Source organism: Carassius gibelio, chromosome B9 (genome assembly GCF_023724105.1).
Source record: "Carassius gibelio isolate Cgi1373 ecotype wild population from Czech Republic chromosome B9, carGib1.2-hapl.c, whole genome shotgun sequence".
Classification (NCBI taxonomy): Eukaryota; Metazoa; Chordata; class Actinopteri; order Cypriniformes; family Cyprinidae; genus Carassius; species Carassius gibelio.
Window position 1 is genome coordinate 23990898 of NC_068404.1, and position 22629 is coordinate 24013526.

The 22629-nt window shown below is 39.2% G+C and overlaps 1 protein-coding gene across 3 annotated transcripts in view; it reads right to left on the reverse strand.

Annotated features, from left to right (window-relative positions):
• ttn.1 (titin, tandem duplicate 1) overlaps positions 1-22629 on the reverse strand; it is a 132977-nt gene that overhangs the window by 43439 nt on the left and 66909 nt on the right. For 2 of the 3 annotated variants that reach the window (XM_052565195.1, XM_052565197.1), the window contains exons 108-152: positions 22209-22508; positions 21787-22095; positions 21380-21570; positions 19539-19968; positions 19146-19454; positions 18857-19038; positions 18645-18774; positions 18227-18526; positions 17824-18141; positions 17419-17715; positions 17024-17323; positions 16599-16913; positions 16095-16511; positions 15710-15991; positions 15311-15613; positions 14878-15180; positions 14491-14772; positions 14082-14381; positions 13692-13994; positions 13292-13600; positions 12848-13129; positions 12443-12742; positions 12069-12362; positions 8999-11968; positions 8599-8919; positions 8229-8513; positions 7785-8084; positions 7282-7692; positions 6917-7192; positions 6526-6825; positions 6122-6424; positions 5711-6010; positions 5314-5601; positions 4902-5204; positions 4446-4748; positions 4046-4351; positions 3612-3899; positions 3228-3518; positions 2831-3118; positions 2133-2723; positions 1929-2033; positions 1539-1736; positions 1138-1434; positions 447-1034; positions 23-325 (exon numbers count right to left, since the gene is read on the reverse strand). In XM_052565195.1, coding sequence (XP_052421155.1) covers positions 23-325; positions 447-1034; positions 1138-1434; positions 1539-1736; positions 1929-2033; positions 2133-2723; positions 2831-3118; positions 3228-3518; positions 3612-3899; positions 4046-4351; positions 4446-4748; positions 4902-5204; positions 5314-5601; positions 5711-6010; positions 6122-6424; positions 6526-6825; positions 6917-7192; positions 7282-7692; positions 7785-8084; positions 8229-8513; positions 8599-8919; positions 8999-11968; positions 12069-12362; positions 12443-12742; positions 12848-13129; positions 13292-13600; positions 13692-13994; positions 14082-14381; positions 14491-14772; positions 14878-15180; positions 15311-15613; positions 15710-15991; positions 16095-16511; positions 16599-16913; positions 17024-17323; positions 17419-17715; positions 17824-18141; positions 18227-18526; positions 18645-18774; positions 18857-19038; positions 19146-19454; positions 19539-19968; positions 21380-21570; positions 21787-22095; positions 22209-22508 — 16371 coding nt within the window. The remainder of the gene's footprint in view (positions 1-22; positions 326-446; positions 1035-1137; positions 1435-1538; positions 1737-1928; positions 2034-2132; positions 2724-2830; positions 3119-3227; positions 3519-3611; positions 3900-4045; positions 4352-4445; positions 4749-4901; positions 5205-5313; positions 5602-5710; positions 6011-6121; positions 6425-6525; positions 6826-6916; positions 7193-7281; positions 7693-7784; positions 8085-8228; positions 8514-8598; positions 8920-8998; positions 11969-12068; positions 12363-12442; positions 12743-12847; positions 13130-13291; positions 13601-13691; positions 13995-14081; positions 14382-14490; positions 14773-14877; positions 15181-15310; positions 15614-15709; positions 15992-16094; positions 16512-16598; positions 16914-17023; positions 17324-17418; positions 17716-17823; positions 18142-18226; positions 18527-18644; positions 18775-18856; positions 19039-19145; positions 19455-19538; positions 19969-21379; positions 21571-21786; positions 22096-22208; positions 22509-22629) is intronic. The other variant, XM_052565196.1, reaches the window with a different exon arrangement.

The following is a 22629-nucleotide window of genomic DNA, read 5'->3' on the forward strand; positions in this document are numbered from 1 at the left end:
ATTAAATAATCACTTTACTTACCAGCAACAAGCTTTGTCCTCACTGGCATTGAAGGTTCACTTGGCTCACCGAAACCAGATTTATTCTCAGCAGTTACTCTGAATTCATATTCAACGCCCTCTTTTAGCCCTTTGACTTCAAAGTGGAGTTCAGCAATTGTTTTCTTTGATGCTCGGGCCCATCTCATGCCCTTCTTTTCTTTCCTTTCAACCATGTAGCCCATTATATCACTTCCACCATCATCAACTGGTCTTTTCCAAGCAATGGTAACAGAATTTCCTCCAACATTTTCAACTTCTGGTTTAGCTGGCGGACCAGGGGGACCTGAAATAAGTAATATAACTCTTGAGAATAGTATATTACATTTACATATCCAGCTATAAAACATCACACAAAAGAACATTATGTAAATAATATGAGAGAGTAAGGTTTTTTTTAACCATACCATAGCTATCCACCATTTTCACTGGTTCAGAATGGGAAGCATCTCCAGTTCCAGAACTGTTGACAGCAGAAACTCTGAAGATGTACTCATTTCCCTGGATAAGCTTATTGGCAACAAAGTGGCAGTCAATAACCTTTTCAGCAAGAATGGTCCAAAGGAGACGGCTTGTTTCTCTTTTCTCCAAAGTATAGTATTTAATCGTAGATCCTCCATCCTCATGAGGTGGTGTCCATGTCAAAGTGACCTTTTCAGATGAAATTCCACTTGCTTCAACTGGCCCTGGAGGACCAGGAACATCTAAAATTGTTACTTTCACATTTTCTTCTTTCACACCAAATGGGTTACTTGCTGTAATTGTATACTCTCCTGAATCCTTCCTACTTGCATATTTGATAGAAAGAGTAGAAGAAGAAGGCATAGTTTCTATTTGGCATACATCTGATGGCTTGAAATACTTTCCACCCTTTGACCACACAGAGGTTGGCTGAGGTTTGCCCAGAATGCTTGTTGCAGTAATTACAATAGTATCTCCAGCTTTGACAGTTAGCCCCTCCTTGACTGTTGGATCAATTATAATGGTTGGTGCCGCTGCAAAATAATAACAAACCAATCAGCACAATTTCCTAGGTTAGTTGACATGGTACTTCATTTACTCTAGATATATGAAATAGAAAATGTAATTTAGTCTTACCATATTCATCCATGCACACCAGGGTATCAGTTTGTTCGGAGGGTGGACTTATTGCTCCCGCTGCATTCTTTGCCCGGATTCTAAATTCATACTTGCAACCCTCCTGCAAGTCTGCTGCAGTATATGCACAGTCCACAACATTTATTATATTAGCCTTTACCCAGACCTTAGCTGGGAGATCACGTCTCTCAACAATGTAGCCTGTAAGCCTGTGTCCACCATCATATTGAGGCTCAGTCCACTGAAGTGTAACAGTGCTTCTAGTGATGCTAATCACATCAGGTTTGCCAGGTGCATCTATAATGAAAATTTTTAATTTATTTTAAATTAACCTTACTCAAAGTAGGGTGTATAATGAGGGATTATATAAGCCTCAAGTAATTGAAATAAGCTTTACTTACCAATTGAATCCAAGGCAACCATTGGCTCAGTGGCAGGACTTGGTCTACCAACACCAGCCAGATTAATAGCCATAACTCTGAACTCATATTCTAGACCCTCAGTTAAGCCTGTCACTTTGAAATCTCTCATCTTCAAAGCAGTTGGGTTCGCTCTTTTCCATAACATGCTGTTTCTTTCTTTGAATTCAACATGATAACCTGTAACCCAATTTTTTTTAAATAAATAAATAATAATAACACTAAGAAAAATTAAGTATAAAATAGTTAAATAAAAATACTGTTGATATATCCAATTGTTGTAGTATTGTTTCACTTCAAAATAAATTTCAGTTGAAAAAAAGCATTGTCTTGATGAAAAGGTTACTGTCTTATATTGAATTATGTCTGTACCTGTGATTGGTGAGCCTCCGGTTTTCCTTGGATCAAACCATGCAAGTGTTGCTGAATCATGACACATACTCATGACTTGAGGGGGTGGAGGTGAATCTGGAACATCTGATGAAGTAATCACGAGTCAGAAAGTGAGATTTTCACACTTTGATATTGACTATAGTATCTTAGCTATATTGAAAATAACATTTAAAATCAACTCACTGAATGGATGCTTGGCAACCATAGGCTCTGATTTGAGGCCCTCACCAATTCCATATTTGTTTTCTGCACTAATCCTAAAGATGTACTCAGTTCCCTCATGGAGACCAGTCACTCTGAAACTGTTTGTGTCCACAGATGAAGACACAGTAACCCACATGTTAGTAATCGAATCACGTTTCTCAAGAATGTAGTTGGTAATTTCTGATCCACCATCATCTTTAGGAACACCCCATTTTAAGGTTGCACCATCTGCAGTCACTTCCTTGAACTTTACTGGTGCAGCTGGAATTCCAGGCTTGCCAACAACTCTGACAAAAATTGTGGACTCTTTTGTTCCAGCAGCATTGCGAAGAGTGATTGTGTATTTTGAGGCATCTGTCCTTTGGCAGTCACGTATCATAAGAGTTGTGTTTACTGCCGTTGATTCTACACACACTCTTCCTGTGTCTGTGAGATTTTCATCCTCTCCCTTCTTCCATGTGACAACAGGGACAGGCTTTCCACTAATAGGAATCTTGAGACGAACATTGCTTCCTTCTTTTGCGATATAGTTCAAGTTGGGCAACTCTCGCAAGTCACAGCTTGGAGAAACTATAATAATATAGAAAAATAATTAACAGGGAGCAGATTTAGAACACAAAATACCAGAGAGAGAGCTCAAGGGCAAAAAAAATGACAAATAGATTTAGAAATCTCACCATTGACATCTTTAGCAATCACAGATAGTTCTTTCACAGGACCATCTCCAGAATCATTTGTTGCTTTAACTCTGTATTTGTATTCCCTTCCTTCAATAACGTCCTTTGCACTATATTGCATGTTCTTTGATCTAAGAAGCTCCTTCCATTTGTCTTCGCCATTAAGGACCTCTAGCACATAAGCTATGATGCGGCTTCCTCCGTCACTGATGGGCTTTTTCCAGGAAAGTGTACAAGAGTCCTTGGTTACCAGTAAGGTCTTGAAGTCCATAACTGGTCCAGGTTGTTCTAGAATATAGTTTATTCGATAATAAATATGAGCAGTGTTATTATAAAATATACATTGAACTTTTTTCTGCAGTTGAAAATTACATAATCAAAAATTATCTTCACTCACCAGAAGCTCTAACAGCATCCACAGTTTCACATGGCTCACCAGTGCCATACTTATTTTGAGCCAGAACCCTGAAACAATAAGATCTTCCAGCTTCTAAACCATCAATCTTGAAATATGTTTTAGTGCAAGTGCTTGAAACATTCGACCATGCTTTCCTTTCTGCATCTCTTTTGTCAACAATGTAACCTGTAATCTCACTTCCACCATCAATTAGAGGTGCATCCCATAGGATGGAGGCACTGTCCTTTGATGTCTCTTTTATCATCAGATTCAGTGGAGGTCCAGGAGTATCTGTTTAGTGTCAAAAGAGAGATAATTATTTTAGTTAATATAAATATTAATACTATAAACTTATAAGTATATGAAAGACCTCTTAGAACTCACCAAGGACCTTGACAATAATGGTGTACATCTTCATTCCGCTTACACTGTCAAGATTCAGAATGTATTTGCCTGCATCATATCTATTGACTTTATCAACATAAACCAATGTATCGGTGTCTGTTGTCTTGATTATGATTCCATGTCTGTCTTTAATGTTGGTGTTCATCTTGGCCCAGGTCACCCTGGGGACTGGTCGACCCTTAATTATGGCATGAAGTTTCATTTTACTGCCAGCCGTGAGCACCACAGTGTCCTTCAGCTCAGCATCAAGCTCAGCCTCAGGAGCAGCTAGAATAACAGAAAAAAATTCATTTATATATTGCAGGCATTAGTTACACAATATTTTAATAATATATTTTATGACCAGAATTAAAGGAGATTTAAGAAAATATGTAATTATTTATTTAAAAGTTAGTAAATTATTTTTTTTTTACCAAAAACATCCTTGGCAACATGTTTTTCAGGAACTTCACAAGGCTGGCTGAATCCAACTTTATTTACAGCAGTAACACGAAGTTGGTACTCCGAGTTCTGCAAGAGTCCAGTCACAACATAATTTGTATCCTGCAGGTTCTTGGGTACGTTGCATCTTATCCAGTCTGTTGTATTAGTTCTCTTGCATTCGACAAGGTATCCCAAAATTTCAGTACCACCATCATTTGCAGGCTTAGTCCAAGTTAGTCTAATTGTGCTGCTGGTGGTGTCTATAACTTTGGGAGAAATGGGTGGGCCTGGAGGATCTGTAAATACATTTTAAGAGGTATTTATATACCGTATGTGTGAGCATATTCCTAAATTTACAAGATATTGTACTGTAAACATCATCATACTCACACAAAGGATCTAGAGCAGAGGTGGCATTAGATGGTTCACTAGGTTTGCCAAGGCCAGCTTTATTAACAGCAATGACTCTAAACTCATACTGCGCTCCCTCAGAGAGATCTCCAACCTCAAGTGTTCTCTCCAGCAAGGGTTTTCTGTTCAGTTTAGTCCAGTTAATTTCCTTGGTCTCACGTTTCTCAACTATGTATCCAAGGATAGGGGATTTTCCATCATCAGATGGTTCCTTCCAGCTTACAGTCATACGCTCCTTTGTGATGTTTGTAAGGACCGGTGGGTCACATGCTCCAGGAACAGCTATAAATGACAAGCACATTACAACACAGAAATTATATTAAGTCACCATTACCTATATACTCCGTTTTACAATGCAGATATTGTCAAAGAAGCTTTACAGTATTTACAGTATATCCAGGAAATAAAATACATAGACCAATAGCAAAGTCTTACTGAATGGATTTCTTGCAACAACAGGATCCGATATGATGCCGTCACCAGTACCATAGCGATTCTCGGCACGAATGCGGAACTGATATTCGTGCCCCTCAATCAGTCTCTCCACTAAACATTCTTTTGTATCACCACTGATTTTGGCAGAAACTTGGGCCCAGTTAGCCCTGCTTGTCTCACGTTTATCAACAACATAATTTGTAATTGGAGAACCTCCATCTGCAAGTGGAGCCTCCCAGCTCAACCTGATCTGTTCTGAAAGTACCTCATCAAACTTCATAGAGGCTGGTGGGCCAGGTATATCTGTGTAAGGGGGATATATGATCATTATTTTGACAAAAGGAGACACAAATATCCTATATCTCATCTTGGGGAATATTTAGATTATGAATACAACTCTAATTTTACTCACCTAAAACATTGAGTTTTATTTCTGCAGTTGTAGAACCACTTGCATTTACTGCAAGAATTCCATAACTTCCTGCATGAAGTTTAGTAACTGCATCAAGGCTCAGAGAAAAGAGATGTCTCTTTTGTGACATCTTGAATTCTTTGTCAGCTTTCAACACTTCTCCATTCTTGCTCCATGTAACCTTGGGCATTGGTTTGCCAAAAACTTCAGCTTCAAGGCAAACATCTGATCCAGCCTTTACTGGCAACATTTTTTTCATCTGTATTGAAAGCTCTATTCTTGGTGGTACTATAGATAAGCAATCATGAGAGAAAATCAGTAAGAAAAATAGCAGTTGACAGCACCGCCATTTAAAAAAACATTTTAAAAGACATTTACAAAACATTAAAATGCGTACCATTTTCTGCAGACACCAGAATCGGGTCAGTGATTTCAGACGGCCTGCTAATGTTAACTGCTGTCTTGGCAATTACCCTAAACTGGTACTTAGCACCCTCTTCTAACCCAGTTGCAGTGTACTCCTCACGAGGCACATTTTGACTACTTGTATTGCACCGCACCCAGGTGTCTCCTGGAAGCCTCATTGCTTCAACATAGTATCCAATTATTTTGCTTCCACCATCATTCTTTGGTTTTGTCCAAACCAATGTAACTGAGTTCTTTGTCACGTCAAGCACCTCTGGTTTTCCAGGAGCATCTACAATTATAAAAAAAAAAACAGAAAAAAAAAACAGAAAAACATAGAACATGATTATCTAATATGCAGACATTTATTTCTAAGAATTCATTTAATTTTATATGCACATACCAACAGGTGTTCTTGCTGTGATAAACTCTGTTTTCTTGCTTGGTTTGCCCTGACCAGCTCGGTTTATAGCAGACACTCTGAAAGTGTATTCCAGACCCTCAATTAGGCCAGCACAAGGATATTCAGTTGTGCGAACAACAGAATCATTAGCCTTAACCCAAAGGAGACTGTTCCTCTCTTTGCGTTCAATGTAGTATCCAGTAACTGGACTGCCACCATCAGAATCAGGCTTATCCCATGCCACAAACATGCAGTCCTTGTTCACCTTGTTGATGCGGCAGTTCAAAGGTTCGCCAGGAACATCTAAAAAATATTCAATTGTTAAACACTAACAAACAGGCCACACCATTTTTATTATCTGTTGCATGTTGACAGATGATGCTCATGCATGTTTTTCAGCTTACTGAAGGGGAACTTAGCAACCATCCTTTCAGATGACAGGGGGTCTGAAATACCAAATCTGTTCTCAGCACGAACACGGAAAATATATTCCTTTCCAGGAATAAGCTTTCCGATTCTGCAGCCAGCTTTGCCACAACTGGAAAGAGCAGTAACCCAGTCACCTCTGCTTACATCACACTTTTCAACCACATAATTGGTGATATTGCTACCACCATCTTCAATTGGTTTGTTCCAAGAAAGTGTGCAAGCATCAGAATCTATGTCACTGATCTCAAATGGTGGCTCAGGTGGTCCAGGAATATCTGAGAAATAAGAATGTTTGTTGGAAAATTAACTAAATGTTCACATAATATATTATTATCAAGGTCATCATGTAAAATGATAAGTTCTAACCTCTGATAATGATTTTCAAAGTCTGGTCAACTTTTCCAGTGTTGTTCTCAGCAACAAGGCTGTAATCACCACTGTCTTGTCGTGAAACATCCTTAATGATGAGCACACACATGTTTTGAGATTTGTGCACCGCAAGACGGCTTGATGGGACTATATTATTTTCTCCTCGTTTCCATTGGCATGATGGTGCTGGCTTTCCAGATACAAGAGCCTCAACCCTCAGTTTTGCTCCTGCCTTTGCAGTGACAAGCTCAGGCATGATGATTTTGGGCTCCACTGGGGAAAAAAAATAACAAGATTGGACAGATTTTTAATGGAAATTTAGTTCAAAATATGTTTGAGTAATATATGATTTAATAACTTACGCATCTGCTCTTTGATCTCATAAGCTTCTCTGGTCTCTGTGGGAAGACTGGATCCCATGGCATTTTTTGCTGCCACTCTGAAGCGATATTTTCTTCCCTCCTTTAATCCAGCAACAGAGATGCTTAAATCTTTTACAACTGTGTACGGCGTCCATTCCTCCTTTTTCTCCTCCTTCTCTTCCTCCACCACAGGTTCAGGTGGGGGCGGAGCCACCGGCTCTACACCAGGCTCAACCTCACCTTCAGCCACTACTGGTATCTTGGGAGGTTTAGGCATTGGAAGCTCAAGATATTCAATAATGTAGCCATCAATTTTAGCCCCACCATCACGCATTGGTTTCACCCATCCCACAGTTGCACTGTTCTTAGTAATCTCCAGAACATCAACCTTTTGTGGTGGGTCAGGCTTGCCTTGAGGGAAAAAGACACAATTGTTATATAAATACCCTTTTAACAAGAATTCTAAAAGCCTTTAAAGTTGTTCTCACTCAGCATAGACTTACTGATAGGATCAGAGGCCAGATAGGATTTTGCTGTAACCCTTGGGACCCCAGGACCATACTCATTTACAGCAATGACCCTGAAGTAATACTCTGTTCCAGGGACGAGATTGGTAACTTTAAATGTGGTGTTATCAACATTAGCCTTCACTGTTCCCCAAGTCTTGCGATCAATTTCTCGTTTTTCCACAATGTAATGAGTGATGTCACTGCCACCATCACTTTCAGGTGGAGACCATGTGAGGTTGCAAGATGACATTGTGATGTCAGCAACCTCAAGTCCAACAACAGGTCCAGGTGTATCTGTTTTAAAAATAAAAATATAAATTTATATATATACATTTAATTCGTTTCAGCCATATAACTTTTTACACTCATTTAGCATGTTTTAAATAAGCCAGATGAACAGTAAAAATCATTTGATGGGAGCTTGTTTTTTTTACTTACCAAGTACTTTGACATTCACAAACACTGCCTTCTCTCCAGCTGCACTGGATACAGTCAATGAATATTTTCCTGAATCATCACGAGTAGATTCAGAGATAACAAGGAATGTCATAGTGTCAATGAGATCAACATGGCCCTTCTGAACAACATTATCTTTTCCCATTCTCCTCCATAAAACCTTGGGAGCGGGTCTGCCTCTGATTGTGGCAACTAATCTAATTGGGCAGCCAGCTCTAACAGTAACACCCTTCTTCAGTTCTGCATCCAAATCTATCTCAGGGGCCTCTAAAGATTGTGAAAAAAGAGAAAACACAAGGAATTAGGAAGGAATGTTGCTGATAAAGTTTAAGAGTAGTCTATGGAAACTCACCCAAGACTTCTCTTGGTGTCACAGCTTCCCCAAGATTAGTTGGCTGACTCAAGCCAACCTGATTTTGTGCAGAAACACGGAATTCATATTCAAGCTTCTCATCCAGGCTTGAGACAGAGAATTCTGTTCCGATCAACTGGGCAGCAACATTGCACCTTTTCCAGCCTTCATCTCCCTTCTTGCCTGTTCCCTTGACTCTTAGCTCAACAACGTATCCAATAAGAGGAGCACCTCCATCATATGTAGGCTTTGTCCATGCAAGAGTAATTGATGTCCTTGAGCTGTCAGCCACCTTTAAGTTACTAACAGGACCAGGAGGTTCTGCAAATTGAAAAACAAATACATTTTCCTGTAAATACAAGTAAAAAACAAAAAAACATTTTACTGTAATAGGACATACCAACTGGATCTTTTGCAGTGAGTGATCTGGATGGCTTGCTTGCATCTCCAACTCCAATTTCATTTTCAGCCCTGACACGGAACTGGTATTCATGATTAGGCAGTAAACCTGTAACAGTCATCTGTGTCCCGGCAATTGGGGACTTCACAACAGGGGCCCACCGAATGGCATGCTCTTCTTTTTTCTCAAGAATATAACCAGTTATAGGTTTTCCGCCATCATTATCAGGAGAACACCACATAACAACCATTTCATCTTTTGTAATTTTGGTAACTTCTGGAGCATCAGGTGGACCTGGTCTGCTGAACTGGGTTCTTGCAACAATGGACTCAGTCTCAACAGCTGGGCCAGCACCCATCTTGTTCTCAGCTCTCACTCGGAAGATGTATTCATTTCCTTCGATAAGGCGAGTAACTTTAGCTGAATTGGTAATAATGGCTGCTGAATGAATTGACCATACCCCTCTCTTTGTCTCACATTTTTCTATGATATAGTTATAAATCTCACAACCACCATCATCTTCTGGGATCTCCCATGTAAGCTTACATCTGTCCACAGAAATGTCTGACACTTTCAGGTCTCTAATAGGACCTGGTCTGTCAAGAACATTCACCTTGGCCTCAGCAGAGCAGGTTCCAGCAGTATTTGTTGCAGTAATTATGTATTTTCCAGTATCCCCACGTCTTGAATTTGTGAGCAGGAATTTTGTGAAGTTAGTGCCAGTTTCAACTTGTACCCTTGGGCTTTTGGTGATATCTGCAGTGTTACCTTCTTTAGACCATTTTACATCAGGCTGTGGTTTACCTATAAGCTCTGCCTCAATTGGAACAGCATCTCCAGCTTTAACAACAAGAACACCCACCAATTTGACTTTGAGTTCTGGCTGTAAAAGTTCCTCCTTTACAAGAACTTCAGCTGTTGTCACCCAGTTACTCTCTCCTCCCTCATTCTTTGTTTGAACTCTAAATTGATAAATTTGGTTCTCAATGCATCTGTCAGCCATGAAATAGGTTTCCTTTATAGCACCTTTGTGTAATCGTTCCCAATCATCTGCCTCTTTAGGCTTCTTCTCAATATGGTAAGCAAGGTTACGACTACCACCATCGTATTCTGGTTTCTTCCACTTAAGAAAGACAAATGTCTTGCCGATTTCAGCGATTTGGAAGTTTTCTGGCTCACCAGGTTTCTCAACTGGATCAACAGCAAGGATTGGTGCTTTTGTTTCTGTTGGTGGACCAGCTCCAATTTTATTCTCTGCACTCACACGGAAGAAATATTCACAATTCTCAACAAGTGGAGCTTTTAAAAGTCGTTTGGTGCAGTCAGAAGAAACAACTGTCCATCCTCTTTGACTTGGTTGTCTGCACTCAATTATGTAATTAGTAATTTCAGTGCCACCGTTATCCTCTGGATTTTCCCAGGAAACCATACACGAGTCTTTAGTCACATAAGCAACCTTCAAATTTTGACAGGCTCCTGGAATATCAAGTACATTGACAATAATTGTAGCTTGTGCTTGACCACTGCTATTCTTTGCTTGAATTGCATATTTTCCATAGTCAGCTCTAACAGCTTCCTGAATTACCAGCTCAACAAGAGGGAAGTTATTGTTCATCTCAGTGCGTTTATCTCTTCCTAAAGCTCTTGCATCTTTAGTCCAAGTGATTTCAGGGTCAGGTCTGCCCTTAACACGGGTTACAAGGTTGATGATTTGCCCTGCTCTAACTGTTATGAGGTCACGGCAAGCAACATCAACAGTTACGTCAGGGGGAACAAGAATGTCTTTGGCAAGCACAGTTTCTGTGAGTTCTCTTGGCTCACCATCTCCAACCTTGTTTGAGGCTCTAATACGAAATCTGTACTCTGTGCCTTCACTAAGTCCAGGCACTCTAAATGCACAAAACTTGATTAGATCCTTGTTTATTCTATCCCACTTTGCAGAACCTGATTTCTGGCATTCAACAACATAGCCTAGGATGGGGCTGCCACCGTCTCTGGAAGGTTTGGTCCATACCAAATCTGCATATGACTTGCTCCAGTCCTTAAGCTTAATGTTACTTGGAGGACCCGGAGGAGTAACTGGACGTTTAGCTTTCATTGGGTCTGATGGATATGAAGGCTCACTCACACCAGCAACATTTTCAGCAAATATTCTAAATTCATAGCTATTGCCCTCAAACAAACCACAGACCCTGTATCTTATATCCAAGACTGGTGTTTTATTGACACGAATCCATTTACCAGTCATCTCCCTGCGCTCAACAATGTAGCCACTCACAGGACTTCCACCATCAGTTTCTGGTTCAGTCCATGACACTGTTACCGCGTTTTCTGTTATGTCAGAACATATTGGTTGGCCAGGAGGACCTGGTGGATTAAACATATGCTTGGCAATAGTGGGAGGACTTTCTAGGCCAGCACCAATGCCAATTTTATTCTCAGCACGTACACGTACAATATATTCACGTCCCTTTTCCAAACGTGGGACTTTGGCCTTTGTACTTGTGCTTCCAGAACTCACAACTGACCACGGCTCCCAGGGCTTCTTGACATCCTTCTTCTCTACAATATAGTTCATCAAAGGTGTGCCACCATCATCTTTTGGTGCACGCCACTGGATTACCATATGATCAGGGGTTACCTCAAGGATATTTACAGGACCAACTGGAGCAGATGGAACATCAAGGACTGTAACATGTAGAGCAACAGACTTGCTCCCAGCAGGGTTTGCCACAGTAAGACCATACTCTCCGCTGTCAGTTCTGACACATTCACTAATCGTCAAGACAGTTGAATTTCCTTCAGTAACGATCTTAAATTTGCCCTCAGTTTTAAGCTCATTTCCTTCACTTTGCCACTTGGCTGTTGGAGTAGGAATTCCTTGCATAACCGCTGGGAGGACTATTGTACTGCCAGCTTTCACAACAAGACCCTCAATAAGCTTCACATCAACTTCAATAGTTGGAGCCACTGAAAAAGAAAAAGGTTTAATTAACACTGAGCATAATACAATTTAACATGTTGTCAGTTATTTTTTATAATATAATATAATCTAATGTGTAAGCCTTACATGTTTTTTCCTGGCAAGTAATTGGCACACTGGTGTCTGGTCGGCTAATGCCAATTGCATTTTGTGATTTTACACGGAATCTGTATGTTTTGCCCTCCACAAGTCCAGTAACATGGCACTGAGGGTTGCTGACAGTCTTGAAGTTCACCCAGTCAGTTGAACCTTCTTCTTGATGCTCAACAATGAATCCGGTGATCTCACTACCACCTGTGCGTTCAGGCCACTCCCATTGAAGCCATACTTCTGTTTTGTCTGCATCCACATGATGCAGATTCTTGGGTGGACCAGGCGGATCTTTAGGTAAAAATATACAAATTAATTTAGCAAACGGGTATAGTCAAGCTGTTAAAAGTAACATTATATTTAATACTTACAAAGTGGATCAACTGCCTTGATGGGCTTGGTGGTTTCAACAAATGCACTCCTGCCAAACTGATTCTCAGCTGCAACTCTGAAGAGGTACTGAATTCCCTCCATCAGATATAAAGCCATAAGGCTAAGCTTTTTAGATGATGCACAAACTGGAACCCAGTTTTCAGCTGCTACATCTTTTTTATGTACAACGTAGTGGGAGATCACGGCACCACCATCATCATCTGGCTTTTGCCATGTTAGATAAGCTGACTCACTTGTGACTTCAGAGATTTTAAAATTCCTTGGTGGTCCAGGTTTATCTGGATAAAAAAAAATATATATATATAAATATTTTTTTTATCTAGATATCTAGTTGATTACAGACACTGCATTACTGTTAAGTGTTGTTCTTAAAACATTCATACCAAGAGTAAGAACAGTGCATGTAGCAGATTTCGTTCCAGCTGCATTTTGGACAGTGATGGTATAATTGCCACAATCAGCACGAGTACACTTCTTAATGTGAAGTTTGCTTCCACTTGCTGTGACCTCAATAAGACAATGAGCTGGAACTTCACCATCATTCTTTTTCCAGGAGACAGTGGGAATTGGCATCCCCTTAAATTTGGCACTAAGTGTGATGTCTGTCCCAACCATGGCAAGGTGGTCACGTGCCATATTGGCATCTAACAGCAACTCTGGCTCCTCTGCATGAGAATTGAGATTAGAAGGATTGGAATTACTAATATTATTTTACCTTCCAATATGTAAATAAACATACCTTCAGTTAAATAGATTTTATTATTAAACAACAGATACCTTTCAACACTACTGTTTACTGAATATGTAAAGAAAAAGGAAGAAATTACCAAGTCTGTCATGAACCTTCACTGGTTCCTTGACATAAGCAGGCTCAGATTTTCCAGCTGCATTCACAGCCATAATTCTGAACAGAAACTCTCCACCTTCTGGTAGATTTGTCACAACAAACTTGGTGTCTGTGCATGATTCAGGAGTCTCATTTGCCTGGATCCATTCGATTGCACCGGGCTTCTGATACTCAATCAAGTAACCAAATAGTTTTCCTTTACCATCATGACGAGGAACACGCCATGAGAGACTTACAGAGTCTTTAGTCTTGTCAACAGCTTCAGGCAAAACAGGCGGGCTTGGCTTAACTATTGAGGAACAAGTGAATAAAGAATTATCAAATGCTCTATTTCTTGATATGCATTAAAGAAAAAGAATCATTAAATCATTAAGGCTTACCAATGGGATCCTTAGCAAGAATAGGTTTACTGGGAAGGCTAGGATCTCCAGTGCCAATTTCATTCTCTGCCATAACACGGAATTCATATTCACAGCCGTCAACGAGTTCTGGTACCCTATACTGTGTAGCAGGGTAGATTGGATCTCTGGTTGCACGAGACCATCTCTTAGCTGAGGGTTCCTTCTTCTCCAATATATAGTTTGTGATGGGCTTCCCACCATCACGAGGACGGTTCCAAATTACCAGTGCTGAATCATGGAAGACGTCTTTGACAGTGGGTGCCTCAGGTGCTTCGGGTACCCCTATAATAAGATGAAAGAATATCAGGAACAAAACATAAAATGTTTGCAGCTTTAATGGACAATAATTTTTTGTGTGTTTTTACATACTGAATAGATCTTTAGCTTTCATCTCCTCTGATTCCAGTGGGTCACTTATGCCATACATGTTCTCAGCACTAATTCTCATGATGTATTCACGACCTTCTACAAGTTTAGGTACTTTGCAATATGTTTTTGTGGTGGCAGATGTTACAGTTGTCCACATGTCCCTGTTTACATCTCTCTTCTCAATTATATAGTTAGAAATTTCACATCCACCATCATCAAGAGGGGGCTTCCAGGAGATAACCATATGATTTCTATGAACTTCCTCAAATACAACTGGACCCTCTGGAGGCAATGGTCGATCTAAAAGGACACAAAATGTACAAAAACATAAGATGGGTCCAAAATATGTATTCGCATTGATATATCAATTTATATTTGGTCAACTTTTGTCTTGTTTCATGAGATTTACCTGCAACTGTGACATTACAAATGCCTTTACGAGCACCAGTACAGTTTTCAACTGTCACACAGTATTTTCCACTGTGTCCACGCTGAGCTTTAATAATACCCAGGCACATTGTGGTAGTAGTGTTTTTGAACTTGATGTGGTCATCTGCTTTTAGTTCCTTGTCATCTTTTGACCAGGTGACAGATGGTGCTGGTTTTCCAGTATACCGTCCCTGGAGTGCAAAGCTTTCACCAACACGAACAACAACCTTATCACGGAAGTCCAGCTCAATTGTAGGGGGCTCTAAAATGGGAAAATGAAAAAAAAATCATATTAATAACATTAAGATAATACTTAGTGTAATGTGTTATACCAAATGAAGAACAGTGCAGAAAAAAAAACACTCACCAAGTTCATCTTTACATGTAATTGGCTTAGTGGAGAAGGACGGTTTGCCTGGGCCAACTTCATTCACTGCACTGACACGGAATTCATATGTGTCGCCTTCACGAAGACCATCATAAGTGTATTTCCTATCCATCAGTGTCTCTTTGGTCAGTCTGACAAACTTGTCTTTGCCAATCATGCGAGCCTCAATAATGTAGGATGTCACTTCAGACCCTCCATCATACTTAGGTGGCTTCCAAGTCACACTGATATAGTCTTTGGTGATGGCAGTCACCTCAAGCTCTTCTGGACGGTCTGGAACATCTAGTCAAAAAGAGGTCAAATGATGATTAGCTACCATCAATACAGAATTTTATTTGTACAATTGCATTTAATATAGTTTCAAGCTATATTTTAAAGCAGGAAAATAAGAAAAACAAAGAAAAATACTTACTAATACGATCTTTAATCACAATTTCACATGATGTTTGGCAGAAAGGACCTACTCCAATTGCATTTTCGGCTGCAACTCTGAAAAAATATGCCTTTTTAAGCACCAGATTATTTACTATAGCATTTTGTCTGCCAGCTGTATAGGAGCAAGAAGTCCAAGCCTTGTGATCAGCTTCGCGTTTCTCAATTACGTAGTTGGAGATGGCAGATCCACCATCATCATCAGGGAAAAACCAGTTCAGTTTGCATGAATCAATTGTGAGGTTTTCTGCTGAAAATGGTGCCCCCACTGGACCAGGGATATCTGAAATAACAAAATAAGATAAGAAACAGTAATTTCCCTAATGTAGCTATTTCACAGTAATGTGTATATTATTTGTGTCTGACAATTCTAACTTACCAACAACATCAACAATAACAGACTTCTTCACTTCTCCTCCCTCATTCTTGGCTGTTATTGTATAAACACCTCGTTGTGCCCTATTGCAATCTTTAATTACCATGGAGCAGCTGATTGATGTGGTTTCAATAACTGCTTCTGATGGGACTGGAAACCCATCCCTGCTCCATGTTATCACTGGTGCAGGTTGGCCTGACACATATGCAATGATACGAATAACACCTCCTGCATGAATAACCATCTTCTCCTTTACTGAAATGTCTAGCTCAAGGACTGGCAAAACTGAAATGGCAAAAATGTTTTCATTAAATTCATATTGCATATAAATCCCACACAAGCAATAAAATAACACTTCATTTGGAGAATGTAAATCAGTGAGACTTACTTATACGTTCCTTCATTTCAAGAGCATCGGCAACTTCACCTGGTTCACTCAGACCCGCTGCATTGAATGCCAAAACTCTAAACTTATAAAATGCATTCTCTTTCAGTCCAGAGACCACAAATTTAGTTCCTCTAACCTCCTTGTCTTTGGCCTGGAACAGAAGGAAGATTTTTTTGTAATGAATGAAGACTGTATGTATGTTGCTGAAATTAAAATATTTAGGTATAGATGAATTTGGGTACACATAAATATTAAATCTTAAATATACCTTGACCCATGCTTCTGTGCCCTCCTCTTTGTATTCAACATGGTATCCCATGATCTTTGAACCTCCATCCTTCAACGGTGGAATCCATTCCAAGTCTGCTGTAGTCTTAGTCCAGTCCGTGACTTTGGGGGTTGGAGGCGAAGGAGGAGCTATAAGAAAATGGATTTGTCATTGTTTGAGTCTCTATTCATAGAAAATGATACGAAATTGAATCTCACACTGTATTGTTTTCCTACCTATTGGATCTCTAGCAAATGTTGGATCAGATGGCTCACTTGGAGGTCCACATCCTGTTGCATTTATTGCTATCACCCGGAATAAATACTGAGATCCCTCAATGAGTCCTGTGACTCTATGTGATATACCAAGTGGCATGGGCCTGACTGGATCACGGGTTACTCTGTTCCAGCGTTTAGATGTGGTTTCTTTACGCTCAAGCCAGTAGCCTGTAATTGGAGTTCCTCCATCTGAGTCTGGCTCTTCCCAATTCACAGTCATGGAGTCTATTGTGATGCTGGAAAGTGTTGGCTTGTCACATTGGCCAGGTGGCACTAAAAATAGACATACAATAACATCAGTGTTATCAAGTGAAATAAATGTAATGTAAACATACAACATGGCTCTTATTAGATAAACTTTAAATATGCAAATTAATACTTACTGAACACATCTCTGGCTACTTCAGGTTCACTATCAAGAGGCTCACCAACACCATACTTGTTTTGAGCCCTAATCCTGAAAATGTACTCATGGCCTGGCATTAGATTGTCGACCGTGAATATTCTCTCTTTGGGTTCACTAGTGACAGGTATCCAAGACTTCCTGTTGACAACACGTCTCTCAATAGTGTAGTTTGTAATTTTGGAGCCACCATCATCCTTAGGAGGCAGCCATGACAGTGTTATCTGTTCAGCATGAATTTCCTCAAATTTGATAGGTCCAGAAGGAGCCCCAGGACGCCCTATTTAAAAGAATAAAAATGTTTTTTTTTTTTTTTTTCTGACAACAACACCTGCAATCTCTTCATATGAAAAAAAAAATGTTGTCGAAATTTACCTAGAACATTAAGCCTCATTTCCTTGGAAACTGTGCCAAGGCTGTTGCTGGCAATAAGTGTGTAGAGGGCAGTATCTGAGCGTTTGCCCTGCTGGATCAGCAGTGTGCAACTATCATCAGAAACCAGTTTGTTGATGTGTTCATCATACTCCACGGCAACCTTGTTTTCACTTTTGTGAGGAGGAGCCTTCTGCCATGTGAGGGTTGGAAATGGACAGCCCTTAATCTTAGCAACAATATTAATATCTGTACCCTGTTCAACCTCCATGAATTCTGGAAGCTCAATGGAAGGTGCCCCTAAAAGTGAAGGAATAAAGATGAATTTGTACACCATGTAACCCTAATTAACTGAATTACTTTATTGTATATTGCTATTTGTATATTATATTGTATATTTGTACGCACTGTTCTGGTCCTTTACAATGATGGGTCCTGCCGTAGAGGACGGTCTGCTGGCACCAACCTCATTCACAGCCTTAACACGGAATTCATATTCAGCACCCTCGTGGAGATCCTCTACATTGAAGGTGGTGGTATCAATATCACGGCGGTTACACTGTCTCCAGGACTCTTGCTGGTTTCCACTGCCATCCCACCATAGACGCTCAACATTGTAGTGAGTTACAGGTGCACCACCATCATTCTTTGGTGGCTTCCATGTCAGAGTCACAATGCCCTTGGACACATCAACAATTTTGACTCTTGTGGGAGGATCAGGAGGATCTGCAAAAAATTAGCGTTTTGAATAATCAGGATAAACTGTATTTAAACATTTTTAATGTCAGACTTGTTTACAAAATATACTTACGAATAGGATCTCTGGCTTTAGTCCGCTGAATGGTTGCGATATGAGGTCCCAAACCAAAGCGATTCTCAGCTCTTACACGGAAAAAGTATTCTTGTCCTTCAATGAGGTCTGGCACAACTAAGGACTGTGTTGCGCAAGCTGGGTTGACCTTTGTCCAAGCCTTTCCTTCAGCAGTCTTTTTCTCAACAAAGTAGCTCTTGATTCTGTCACCTCCATCACAGTCTGGTGGCTTCCAGCTTAGTCTACATGTTCCACGTGTGATGTCACTGATTTTGAGATCTTTAGGAGCTCCAGGCAAATCTAGGCAAAAGATATATGATATAGTGTGATATAATACATATTTCTAAAATTATATTTTAATGAAGCTACTACTGCTTCAGGTTGTGATGTTTTGTATTTCAAATATAGTGTTGCTTACCAAGTACATTCACGTGCACTTTAACAATTTTGGTGCCAGCCTGGTTGCTGGCAGTGATGTTGTATCGCCCAGAGTGGTTTAATTTACATTCAGGGATTACCACTAATGATGTCGTATCACTGGATGATATCTGCAAAGTTTAAATGTAAAGTGTATTATTAAAATAATTTGGACTTAACAAACCAAGTGTTTTGGAAAAATAAAAATCCTACTTCTGAATCCTCTGGCAAAATATGACGCTCATTCTTTTTCTCTGTTGGGGCAGTTCCATCAAATTCCCATGTAACATTCGGAATAGGTTTGCCAGAGATGGTGGCTGGAATCTTGATGGTTGTTCCAGCACGGCAATTGAGAAGCTCATGAGCTGTCACCCCCATGGTAATGACAGGTTCCTCTGTGAACACGTCAAGTGACATATTTATTTTATCATACATACCTTTCTAAATGTATGTATTAACTACTCTATATTACTGCAACACATCTACAGAAAATAAGACCTACCCAGAATATCTTGCACAATGGTATCGCCTGTTCTGGGACTTGGCTCAGATTCACCAGCAGCATTGACAGCAACAATCCTGAACCTGCATTTCTTATTCTCTTTAAGCCCTGACACAGTGTATGAATTGGTAAGGATCAGCTTATCCGGTGTATTGATCCTTCTCCACTCATGTGAACCTTCATCTTGAACTTCAACAATGTAACCCTTTACTGGACTTCCTCCATCTTTTTCTGGTGGGGTCCAGGACAGACTGACGCTGCTGATGGTTTTGTTTGTTACTTCAGGTGCTGGTGGTTGACTTGGTGGTTCTACAATTAACATTTAAGAATGCAAAGATTAATTCATTAGAAATGGGGATTCTTAAACCTATCAACATAAGAAATATTACTTACTTCTTGGATCAAGTGCAAACACACACTCTGTTGATTCACTTGGAGGTCCAACGCCGGCTGCATTCTGAGCCATCACACGGAACTGGTACTCTAAACCCTCAATAAGGTGGAGCACATTGTATTCCAGGCCCCTGACTGCTGGTTTTGTCACGGGAGCCCTGTTAACACGACTCCAGTACACAGCTCCTCTCTCTCTCTTTTCAAGCCAGTAGCCTTGAATGGTTGAGCCACCATTGTCTTTTGGAGGATCCCAAGTGACCAACATGGATGAACTAGAGTGACTAATAATCCTTGGCCTCTGGGGTGGCCCAGGAAGACCAAATGGATCTTTGAGTACAACCTTTTCTGATTCACAACCATCACTGACCCCGTACTTGTTCTCAGCTTTGATCTGGAACTGGTAGGTACCATAGGCCTCCAACTTGTACACCTGCAGAAGGGGATTCAAACAAATTTAGAGCATTTAAAAGCACATATCACAGTCTCATCCGAAAAAGAATTGTCTCATAGTAATATGTGTTAATAATAGGGGTGTTTCAAGACATTTATCCCATGAGACGAGACACGAGACTGAGTTCAAGAGAATGAGACAAGATTTTTATACTTTTTTTTTTATAAATCCTCAGTGATGAAATATATAGGGAAAAATAGTATTTTATTCAACTGAAAAACACAAAATGCAAAACATGTAGGTGCATCTTGAAATCAACTTGTTTCAGTTTTTTTTCTTGAAATTTTGTTACTTTTTTTCAGTTTAAATTGTTCTTTGTTCTTTTTTCCATTTCAATTTTTTCAACTCCTTTTTAATAGTTAAATTAAATTTTATCAATTAAAAACAATGTCTTATTAATTAAAATCATGAAGCGTATACATTTTCACATCAATTTATTAAAAGTTTAACAAAAACTTCATGTTTTGGGCCCTATGAAATGTTTTATTTTTTCTCACTATATTATTTATATTTTATTATTTTAATATTCTGTGTTTTAGCTTGTTTAATTATTTGAATGTATAAACAACCTTATTTATTCATTTTATTTTTTCCTTAAAGTAGCGTAGTAGTTATGACATTTTTCCCCCTCAGATATGCTGTGTTGTGTATTTAGATTTTTCTGCTTATCAAATTAAGGCATAAAACATTAATTTAATTGTCTTTTAATTATTGAAAATTAAGAAAACATAATTTTTTGGCAAACAAATGGGATTTACATGTACAATAAAAATTAAAACATGGAAGAAATTGTGTGTGATTAATCTTTAAAAAAAAGTATAATTTTAGTAGTAGTAGAAGTATTAGTAGGTGGACTTTTATTTCCTTGAATACCATACACCGTTCTGTGTATGTGATATGACTAGTTTTACTCAAACAAATGGTAAAATGGACATGAAGTGACTCTTAGAGCAGTTCTGGATATGTTGTTCATGTGTATTCAAGTCCACATTTAGTGAGACAGCAGACACTGAAATCACCGTGAGCGTCAGCACCATTCATTTACAGAGAGACACAGAACATGCAGGATTCATATTTTAAATCGACTTATACGGCATTATATTTACAGATAAAATACATATCGTGATTTGAATCAAGTGTAATGACCTACTTTTGATTAATTTTGACAAATTTCTGTCTTCTGAATTCAGTTTTTATGACTGGATAAAGACTACACTGCTTAATTTTCCCTCTTATCATGCATCCATTTGCCTGATGAATGGATATGAAATATCTTACATATCACCATTGGCGAAAGGGCCAGTGTCACGCAAATATATATATATATATATATATATATATATATATATATATATATATATATATATATATATTAATAATATATACTAACCCCATAACGTCTGTCTATGACACAGCATGTCAACTGTTCCCAGTCTGACTTCTTTTTACTGGCATCTCTCTTCTCAATTATATAGTTAGTGAGGTCACTTCCACCATTGTCCTCTGGAGCATCCCAGGTAAGGTAGCAGGACTCAGCTTTGATGTCAGACACCACAATGTTTCTTGGTGGCAATGGGCGATCTAGGGAAACAACAACACTGCATTTAGGACATCTTCTCAATGCATCTTAAACCTAATCTTGTGGCAGTATTGCTGAAAATAGAGAGTTGCGTTCAACACAATTGAATTACAAGAAAAGGCACTGTTTAACTTGTAACACCCAACACTACTTACCATTTGGTGAAAATTCTAAAAGCTTAAGTAAAATCAAATACTGTATGTGATTTAAAGTCTTACCCAAGATATCCACCCGGATTGTCCGTTGACCTACTCCACGGGTATTTGTGGCAGTTAACTTGTAAATGCCTGTGTCTTTTCTTACAGTTTCAGGAATACCAATTTTGGTTTTGATAGTTTGCCTGTCAATCTCTTCTGATTCCAGTGACATTGTCTCAGTAGGTTGGTCGATAGCTACTCCATTCTTTGTCCACTCAAATGTAGGCAAGGGTAGGCCAACAATTTCAGCAGGAATTTCAATAGCTGCTCCCTTCTTGACAATAATAGCATCGCTCTTAAAGAATTTCAACCACTTAACAGTTGGTATAACTAAAACAGAGGAAAAATATAAATGGAAATAGTAAGGCATCCATTTAATCAAAACTAAAACTACATATGTTAAAACGTTTTCAGTGATTTACGCTATATGGAGTGATACATACGTTCATCATCCTGAATATTAACACTGATTGGTTTGGATGGTTCTCCATCGCCAACCTCATTGACAGCTTTGACTCTAAAGTCATACATCATATTCTCAGACAGATTTTCCAGAGTGATGGTGAGGTCTTTGCAGAGTTGGCGATTGGCAACATCATATTCATTGCTGTCTTGTCTCATCTTTTCAATATAGTAGCCTCTGATTTCAGAACCACCATCGCTACGAGGTGGTTCCCAAGTCAAAGTAATAGTGCTCTTGGTTCTTTCCTTACAGTGCAATTTCTCTGGGGCAGTTGGAACTCCTAAAATTTCAATAAAGTCAACATTGTTTATTGCTTTGGTAAGAAAACAAGTAATGCAGATTATTTTTCATAATCAATAATCATAATCAAATCATATCATAATCGATCATAATTCAAATGT